This window comes from Athene noctua, chromosome 36, assembly GCF_965140245.1.
Source record: "Athene noctua chromosome 36, bAthNoc1.hap1.1, whole genome shotgun sequence".
Lineage (NCBI taxonomy): Eukaryota > Metazoa > Chordata > Aves > Strigiformes > Strigidae > Athene > Athene noctua.
Window position 1 is genome coordinate 1,067,620 of NC_134072.1, and position 10,294 is coordinate 1,077,913.

Sequence of the window (10,294 nt, forward strand, 5' to 3'; positions counted from 1 at the left end):
TCCCCTCTGTGGCCACCAGCCCACTGACACACACTAAGCCAGGTGATGGCCACGGTGGCCACACTGAGGTCCCCTATGTGGCCACCAGCCACTGACACACTTGGAGGCAGGTGACAGGGACAGGCAGCCATGCTGAAGTCCTCTCTGCGGCCACCAGACCACTGATACACACTGAGCCAGGTGACAGGGACAGGTGGCCATGCTGAGGTCCCTTCCATGGCCACCAGCCACTGACACACACTAAGCCAGGTAATGGCCACGGGGGGCCACACTGAGGTCCCCTATGTGGCCATCAGCCTGGTGACACCTTTGGAGGCAGGTGACAGGGACAGGCAGCCACGCTGAGGTCCCTCTCATGGCCACCAACACAGTGTCACACTCAGAAGCGGGTGACAGCCACAGGTGGCCACGCTGAGGTCCCCTCTGTGGCCACCAGCCCACTGACACACCCAGAAGCAGGTATTGGCCACAGGTGGCCCCGCCGAGGTCCCCTCCGTGGCCAGCAGGTGACAGGGCCACGCCACCACCCACCCTTCCCCAGCAGAAATGAGCCCAAAATTGGGGCAGAAAAAGAGGCCGAGACTCCCAGCACCATTCAGCACCACAATTACCTTTATATCCCGGTTTTTGACCCAAAATCAACTGACCTTTGGCCGGGCCTTTGGACCACAAACATTTGGGAAAATAAATCAACTTTTTGGGTGAAATTCAAACACAAGAAAACCAGCAGTCACAGCCCGAGGCCCCTCCACCGACGGACCCACTCACACCACCAAAAAATGGTAAAAAAACACCCACCAGAAATAGGGTTTTTTGGGCCATTTTCGCCGCAGCTTGTTTTCCACCACGTTTTGGGGTGAAATTACAGGATTTTTGAGATATTTGGGGTAATTTCTGGGTGTTCCACACACCCCCCCCCCGCCTCAGAAATTCACCACCACGCTGCCAGGCCGACGGGGATTTCTACAGCTCCAGGGCTTGCCCTTCCCAACCCAACAGACTCATTAACGCAAAATTAATTAGTGGGAGGCGGGGCCTGGAGGAGCTGCCACGGCTTCGCGGGTGCCAAACCCCCAAATCCTCCTGGAAATACCCCAAGAAAGGGGGTGTTACCCCAAAAACGAGGCCCCCCATCTGCTGGAGCAACCCCCTGGGTTATTTCTTCACTTCTTCCCGCGAGCAGGAGCCCCTTTTTTCCCCCTTTTTTACCCTAAAAGCAACAAGGGATCAACCGCTCGGCACAATCGCTCCGCTCCGGCTGACGGTCCCCAACCGCTCCCCCGGGGGTGACACCGGTGTCACTGTGACAGTGACCAACCACCGGCAGAGGATTCCCCAACTGCTCGCCCAGGGGATGCCGGTGACACCGGGACAGTGACCAACTGCCACCAGCAGTGACAGATTCCCCCCGTTTGACCCCAAAACTGCTCAACCGCTCGGCACAATCGCTCCGCTCCGGCTGACGGTCCCCAATCGCTCGCCCGGGGGTGACACCACTGTCACCGTGACAGGGACCAACCACCAGCACAGGATTCCTCAACCACTCACCCCAGGGAACATCAGTGTCACCGTGACGGTGACGAACCGCCACCAGGAGTGACAGATTCCCCGTTTGACCCCAAAACTGCTCAACCGCTCGGCACAATCGCTCCGCTCCGGCTGACGGTCCCTAAACACCGGCAGAGGGTTCCCCAACCGCTCACCCGGGGCAGGGGGACACCGGTGTCACCATGACAGGGACCAACCACTCGCCCCAGGGGACATCGGTGTCACCGTGACAGTGACCAACCGCCACCAGCAGTGACAGCTTCCCCCTGTTTGACCCCAAAACTGCTCGGCACAATCGCTCCGCTCTGGCTGACGGTCCCCAACCGCTCGCCCGGGGGTGACACCGGTGTCACCGTGACAGGGACCAACCACCAGCACAGGATTCCCCAACCACTCGCCCAGGGGGCGTCAGTATCACCGTGACAGTGACCAACCGCCACCAGCGGTGACAGATTCCCCCCGTTTGACCCCAAAACTGCTCAACCGCTCGGCACAATCGCTCTGCTCCGGCTGACGGTCCCTAAACACCGGCAGAGGGTTCCCCAACCGCTCACCCGGGGCAGGGGGACACCGGTGTCACCGTGACGGTGACCAACCACTCGCCCCAGGGGACATCGGTGTCACTGTGACAGTGACCAACCGCCACCAGCAGTGACAGATTCCCCCTGTTTGACCCCAAAACTGCTCAACCGCTCGGCACAATCACTCCGCTCCGGCTGACGGTCCCTAAACACCGGCAGAGGGTTCCCCAACCGCTCACCCGGGGAGGGACGACGCTGGTTTCACCGTGACAGTGACCAACCACTCACCCAGAGCACGTCGGTGTCACCGTGACAGTGACCAACCGCCACCAGCGGTGACAGCTTCCCCCCGTTTGACCCCAAAACTGCTCGGCACAATCGCTCCGCTCCTGCTGCCGGTCCCCAACCACCGGCAGAGGATTTCCCAACCGCTCACCCGAAGGAGGGAGGGGGGGGGTGGGTGGGGACGGGGACACCGGTGTCACCGTGACGGTGACCAACCGCCAGCAGAGGATTTCCCAACCTCTTGGCCGAGGGCCACCGGCGGCGTCCCCGTGACAGGGGCCACCAAGAATCCCCGAGGACCATCCCTGGGGGGGGGGGGGGGGGGGGGGCGGGTGGTGACACCTACATCCGTGTCACGGCCTTGGCTGTCCCCGGTGGTTTTTTGGCAGGCGGTCGGGGTGAAACCCGGGAGAGGTGTCACATCTGCCCGGCGGCTCTTGCAACGAGCTGGCACGTCCTCAGCCCAGCGTGTGTGTGTGTGTGTGTGCGCGCGCGTGTGTGCGTGTCCCCCGCCGACGTCACCCGTCCGCCCCCATAAATCACACCCGGCGCTCGCTGACAGGTCCCAGCCGACCGCCGGCGGTCAGGGATGAAACTCCCGCCGCCAAGGGAAACCCCCCCACACCCCCCCCAGCGGGTGTCACCGAGGCGCAGAGGGAAGGGGGTGACAGGCAGGAGGACGGCGGGGGGGGTTCTGGGAAGCGGGGGGGTGACGGTCAGTGCCAAGTTTGGCGTGGGGAGAGGAAGCAACACCCGGCGCCGCCGGGGTCACATTCCTGCCTAATCCCTTGGCACCGCCGGCCAGCTCGCTGCCAGCCCGCTGCCGGCAACAGGCAGCGCTGCCGGGACCACCCGGGTCACCCCAAAAAACACCCCCCCCCTCCTCAACTTCCAACCTTCCGAGCGAAACCGGGATGGCGGCACGATGCCGGAAAACGGTGAAAGGAGAGAAAAAAAAAAAAAAAAAATTATAAAATCCACGCAACAAAACAAAAAACCCTTTTTCCAGGGTTTTTTGTTGGGTTTTTTTTTTTTTTCCTCACGGCGGCGGCGGGAGACGCCCCCGGGCCGCATCCTGCCCTCCTCTCTTCCCCCTCCACCATTTTTTTTTATATCGTGTGTGTCCCCCCCCCCAGCTTGTTTTTCCCCCTCCCCATCATATTCCACACCCCCCCCACACCCCAACCCTTCCACATCACCTTCAGCACAGCCGCTCGCCGGGACGGGGCTCAGCCCCACCGGGCCTGATCCTGCCATTTTAAGGGTGGGTTGTTTTGTTTGGGTTTTTTTGTGGGTTTTTTGTTGTTTGTTTTTTTTTTTTCCCCCTCCCCTGGCTCCCTCCACTCCCCAAACCGTTCTCCCCCTGCCCAAAATTTCATTCCACAACGGCCCCCCCCTCCTTGCTTTTGGCAGCAGCAGACATGCGCGGGGCGCGTTTGGCAAAGCATCAACGAGAATTTTCCACACACGTGACGCTCCCGCTCCCCGCACCTCGAGAAAAAATACGTAGACACCCGGACGGGGAAGGGGAGGAGAAGGGAGGGAAGAGGGTGGGGGGGAGAAGAAAACACCCGCCTGCTGCCTGCGCCGGCAGCTGCCAGACACAAAGCACCCCCCCTCTACCACCAACAACCTCCTTGGGGCGGCGAACGGCGGAAAAAATAATTTAAAAAAAAAATCAAAAAGAAAATTCCTGAAAACGGCAAAGAAACGGCGAGCGGGAGAGATTGGGGGGGAAAAAAAAAAAATGGGAAAAAGGATAAAAAAATAAAAAAAAAAGGAGCGAAGCTAGAAAAAGGGAGGAAAGGGAAGAGTTGGAACAAAGAAAGAAGCGAGGCGTCCGCAAAAATGAGGGGAAAACGGGAAAAAATGGGGCAAACGGCGCAGTAAAGCGGAGCGAGGGGCGGATTTGCTCCAGTAGAAAAATCACCGGTTTGGCTTTTTTTGGGGGGTTTTCCCCCAGTTTTGTGGTGGGGCAGGCGGCCCGGCCTTTAGCCCAGAACTTGGTGATGCTGTAAAAAAAAAAAAAATATATATAAATCAATCAACTTTTTGCCTGGTTTGGGGTTTATTTTTAAGGGAAATTTGTTGGTGTGGATGCTCCCCCCTCCCCGGCCCCGGTGCTCAGAATGGAGACGCCATTGTTCTCAAGCCGGGATGGGTTGGAAATGGCAAAAATGAGGGAAAAAGGGGAAAAAAAAAACAAGTCGTTGTGGAGGAGAGGGAGGGGGTTGGCCTCCCGCTGGGAAAGTGGGGAAAAAGTGTTATTTCACCTCAAATCCAGGGAGCCCCGAGCGCCCGGCTCGCTGTCGGGAGGGGGACGGATGGCCAGACCAAAGTTGACCTCCCGCTGCTCCTGCTCCGGGGAAAAATGTTAAAAAATGGGTAAAAGTGTTGCTCTGGGGGAAAATGTTTAAAAAAAAAATAGGTATTATAAGCTAGGGGTTGGAAAAGTTCAAAAAATGAGGTGTTAGGGTTGTTGCAAAGAGAGGAAAGTTTTAAAAAAAATAAATAATAGGTATTAGCGCTGTGCCGCGAGGAGAAAAGTTTAAAAAAAATGTGAATTTTGGGGCCGATTTGCGGGGTGTCCGCGCGGCCCCGCGTGAGGGATTCGGGTTGCGGAGAGGAAAAAAAATAATTCAAGATTTGCCCAAAAAGCTACCAAAAAAAAAAAAAAATTGAAGGGAACAGCCGGCCGCTTTGGGAAGAGATTTGCCCGTTTCTGAGCGAGGGTTTTTTTTTTTTGGGTGAAAAAATGCCGAGTGACCCGTTTCTGAGTTTTTCGGGAAAAAAAAAAAAAAAAGAGGTGTAAAATGGGAATTTACCCATTTCTGAGGAGTTTCGGGGGGAAAAAAAAAAAGAGGGGGGGTGTCCAAAAGCCAAATTTACCCATTCCTGCGCGTTTTCAAAGCGAGTGGATTCAGTTCAAATCAAAACTCGTTTTTTTTTCATCAAACTGCCCGCTTTGGCCTAAAAAACACCTTTTTTTTCTCCCCCCCCCCCCCCCCCGCGTTCTATTTGAAACCAAACCAGAATGAAAAAAAAAAAAAAGCATTCAAAAGGGAAAAATAACGCTGATTTTCCACAAAAATGGTCAATTTTAGGTGTCCCCCCCAAGAGAAAACCAGCAGAAAAAGCATCTGACACCCCAAAACGGCGAATCTGGGTGCTGGGCACCCCCGCTGAGGAAAATGGGGGTTTTTTCCTGTTAAAATAGCTTTTTTTTTTTTTTTTTTTTCACCGTTTCTCACGTTTTTTCAATCCCTGAGGGAGGAAATTTCAGCCCAAGCGTCAGCCTGGACCCGAACGGGGCGAGTTTGGACGGGGAGAACCTGCCCCAAAACTCTCGGCGGCGGCAAAATTTTGGGGGGAAGGAGCAGCCGAAGGGCCCGACCCCGAGAGGCGGCGCTTGAAAAAAACAATAAAATGCAATAAAACACGATAAAATGCCCCAAAAACGCAATAAAATCCCATCAAACACAATAGAAGGGTCCCGTCGGGCCCGGGCTAAGCCGGCGCCGGGGGGTTTGGGGGTTCTGGGGCCTCCTGGGTGCGTCCTGGAGGGGGTTTTGGGGGGGATCCCTGAAAGCGTCGGCACCCGAACACCCCGTCACGGGGTGAAACAACCGCTCGGGGTCGTGTCAGGCGCCCGACAGCACCCATCAGCTTCACCGTGGGGCGCAACAACCGCTCGGGGTCGTGTCAGGCGCCCGACAGCACCCATCAGCTTCACCGTGGGGCGCAACAACCGCTCGGGGTCGTGTCAGGCGCCTGACAGCACCCATCAGCTTCACCGTGGGGTGCAACAACCGCTCGGGGTCGTGTCAGGCGCCCGACAGCACCCATCAGCTTCACCGTGGGGCGCAACAACCGCTCGGGGTCGTGTCAGGCGCCTGACAGCACCCATCAGCTTCACCGTGGGGCGCAACAACCGCTCGGGGTCGTGTCAGGCGCCCGACAGCACCCATCAGCTTCACCGTGGGGCGCAACAACCGCTCGGGGTCGTGTCAGGCGCCCGACAGCACCCATCAGCTTCACCGTGGGGCGCAACAACCGCTCGGGGTCGTGTCAGGCGCCCGACAGCACCCATCAGCTTCACCGTGGGGCGCAACAACCGCTCGGGGTCGTGTCAGGCGCCTGACAGCACCCATCAGCTTCACCGTGGGGTGCAACAGGCAACCTGGGTCCTCCCAGAAGCACCCGCCGCCCCACCTCTGTCAGGCACCCAAGAGCACCCACCACCCCTCACCACAGGGTGAAACAACCGCCCTGGGACCCTGTCAGGCACCCAACAGCACCCATCACCCCTCACAGGGTGCAACACCCATCCTGGTCCTGTCAGGCACCCAACAGCGCACACTGCAGGGTGCAACAACCAACCTGGGACCTGTCAAGCACCCAACTGCACCCATCACCCCACACTGTGGGGTGCAAGAACCACCCTGGGTCCTGTCAGGCATCCAACAGCCCCCCCTGCCCCACAACCACCCTGGGATCCTCTCGGGCACCCAACAGCACCCATCACCCCACACCATGGGGGGCAAAAACCACCCTGGATGCTGTCAGGTGTCCAACAGCACCCACCACCCGAGACTGCGGGGTGCAACCACCGACGTGTCTCCTGTCAGGCACCCAACAGCACCCACCACCCCACACCACGGAGCACAACAACCACCCTGGGATTCCGTCAGGCACCCAACAGCACCCACGACGCCACACCATGGGGTGCAACAACCACCCTGTCAGGCGCCCAACAGCACCCATCAGCTTCATTGTGGGGTGCAACAACCACCCTGGGACCCTGTCAGCCACCCAACAGCACCCATCATCCCACATCATGGGGTGCAACAACCGCCCTGTGACCCTGTCAGGTGCCCAACAGCACCCATCACCCCTCATAAGGGTGCAACACCCATCCTGTGTCTTGTCAGGCAGCCAACAGCACCCATCACCCCACAGCACCAGGTGCAACAACCGCCCTGGGACCCTGTCAGGCACCCAACAGCACCCATCACCCCTCATAGGGTGCAACCACCACCCTGGGAGCCTGTCAGGCACCCAAGAGCACCCACCACCCCTCACAACGGGGTGCAACAACCACCCTGGGATACTGTCAGGCACCCAACAGTGCCTGTCACCCCTCATAGGGTGCAACAATCACCCTGGGTCCTCTTAGACACCCAACAGCACCCATCATCCTTCACCATAGGGTGCAACCACTGCCCTGGGACCCTGTCAGGCACCCAGCAGCACCCACGACCCCTCACAACAGGGTGCAACAACCACCCTGGGATACTGTCAGGCACTCAACAGCACCCATCACCCCTCATAGGGTGCAACAGTCACCCTGGGTCCTCTCAGTCACCCAATGGCACCCATCATCCTTCACCATAGGGTGCAACGACCGCCTGGGACCCTGTCAGGTGCCCAGCAGCACCCATCACGCCTCACCAGAGGGTGCAACAACTGCCCTGGGACGCTGTCAGCCACCCAACAGCGCCCATCACCCCTCACAACAGGGTGCAACCACCACCCTGGGACCCTGTCAGACACCCAACAGCACCTGTCACCCCTCACCATAGGGTGCAGCAACCGCTCTGGGACGCTGTCAGGCACCCAACAGCGCCCGTCACCCTTCACCACAGGGTGCAACCACCACCCTGGGACGCTGTCAGGCACTCAACAGCACCCATCACCCCTCATAGGGTGCAACAGTCACCCTGGGTCCTCTCAGTCACCCAATGGCACCCATCATCCTTCACCATAGGGTGCAACGACCGCCTGGGACCCTGTCAGACACCCAACAGCACCCGTCACGCCTCACCACAGGGTGCAACAACCATCCTGTGACCCTGTCAGACACCCAACAGCACCCACCACCCCTTATAGGGTTCAACAACCGCTCTAGGACCCTGTCAGAAACCCAACAGCGCCCGTCACCCCTCATAGGGTGCAACAACCACCCTGGGTCCTCTCAGACACCCAACAGCACCCGTCACCCCTCACCATAGGGTGCAACCACCACCCTGGGACGCTGTCAGACACCCAACAGCACCCACCACCCCTCATAGGGTGCAACCACCACCCTGGGTCCTCTTAGACACCCAACAGCGCCCGTCACCCCTCACCATAGGGTGCAACCACCGCCCTGGGACCCTGTCAGACACCCAACAGCGCCCGTCACCCCTCATAGGGTGCAACAACCACCCTGGGTCCTCTCAGGCACCCAACAGCGCCCATCACCCTTCACCATAGGGTGCAACCACCGCCCTGGGACGCTGTCAGGCACCCAACAGCACCCACCACCCCACCCTACAGGGTGCAACACCCACCCTGGGCCCCTGCCCAGCACCCACCACCCCAAATCACCCCAGACCACCACCCCAACACACAGAACCCCCCCCCACACACCTCCCCAGGGTGCTGTCAGGCCCCCACCCGGCTCCTGTCAGGCTCCGGCCCTGTCCAAGGCTCAGGGGGGGGACACACACCATCATGATGATGATGATGATGATGGGGGGGGGGTATCCCCAGCCCCGCCCCTCCCCAGGGACAGCCGGGGGGGGGTGTGTGAGGCGATAAAGAAGGGGGGGGTGGCCGGTTGTTTACAAACAACGCGTGTGCCCCCCCCCTTTATCAACACTCCCCCCCTCTCTTATCGCCATTCCCCCCCCCCCCCTCCATTTTCCCCCTTTCCCGCGCGGGGCCCGAGTGGCGGGAAGCGCGCGCGGGTGGCGGGAAGCGCGCGGCGGCGGGAAAAGAAGGTGAAGGAGATGGGGGGGGGGGGTAAAATGGCGGAATAAAAGGCGAGGTGAGGGGGGGGGAATGGGGGTCTGTTTACCTGTGGGCGCCTCAGGAGGCCCCGCGGCGGGAGCGGGAGCGGGGGGGGGCGGCGGCGGCGGCGGCGGCGGCGGGGCGGGTGGCGGCGGGGGAAAGATGTCGGCGGGTCCTCGGTGGCCTCCGGTAACGGCGAGGAGAGCGGCGGCGGCGGCGGCGTCGTCTTCCTCTTCGTCGTCGTCTTCTTCGTCGTCGTCGTCTTCATCCCCCTCCGCCTCAGACACCACCATCTCCTCCTCCTCTTCCTCGTCCTCCCTCAGAGGGGAAGCCATGGCGGGGCTGAGGGGGGCAGGAGGGAGACGGGAGTGAGGCGGGCGGGAGGCGGAGGGAGGCGGCGGGGGGGGGACGGGAGAAGGGGGGGGGGGGATCGGGGGGACCCTCCGCGCTCTCCCACCTCCCCCAACCCACCCCCCCGAGGTGGGAGGGGGGGGGGGGGGGAAGCAGCAATCGGGTTGGGGCGACCCCCCCCCCCCAAAAAAAAAAATTTAAAAAAAAAAAAATAAAAAGCCGGGCCCGGCCGGTGAGGGGTGACGGGAGTAAAGAGAAGCTTCAACCCCCCCCCTTCCAAAAAAAAAAAAAAAAATTTTTAAAAAAGGGTTAAATTTACTCCAAAAAAATATTTAGCCCCCCCCACACTTAAAAAAAAAAAACAAAAACTCCTCGGGGGCCGCCCGGGATAATGTTCCCCGCCAGAGCAAGGAGCGAAAATGGCCGCCCCGAAAATTTATTTTTAAATCCGAACCCCCCCCTCTCCCTCCCCGTTGAACTCCTCAGCACACACCACCTCGGGGAGGAAAAATTAAAAAAAAAAAAAAAATTAAAAAAAAAAGAAGAAGCGAAAAGAATGATAACACACACACACACACAAAAAAAAAACAACCGGGAGGAGAAAATGGGGGAAAAAAAAAAAAAGCGGAAAAAAAATTTATACACCCCCCCCCCTTTAAGGAAAAAAAAAAAAAAAAAGCCCAAAATGGCCGGCTGAGGGTTTTGGGGTTTTTTTGTTTTTTTTTTTTAAGTCGCCCCGCTCCCACACACACCTTCGTGGAGGTTAGAAAGATTTTTTTTTTAAAAAAAAACACTAAAAAAAACAGCAGGGAAAA

General features: G+C 58.7%; 1 protein-coding gene across 1 annotated transcript in view; it reads right to left on the reverse strand.

Moving 5' to 3' along the window:
* Positions 1-9,519, reverse strand: part of LOC141972858 (chromodomain-helicase-DNA-binding protein 3-like) — an 81,127-nt gene extending 71,608 nt beyond the window's left edge. The window contains 1 exon segment of the mRNA XM_074930895.1: positions 9,196-9,519. Coding sequence (XP_074786996.1) covers positions 9,196-9,463 — 268 coding nt within the window. The 5' untranslated portion in view covers positions 9,464-9,519.
* Between the last annotated feature and the right edge of the window lie 775 nt (positions 9,520-10,294).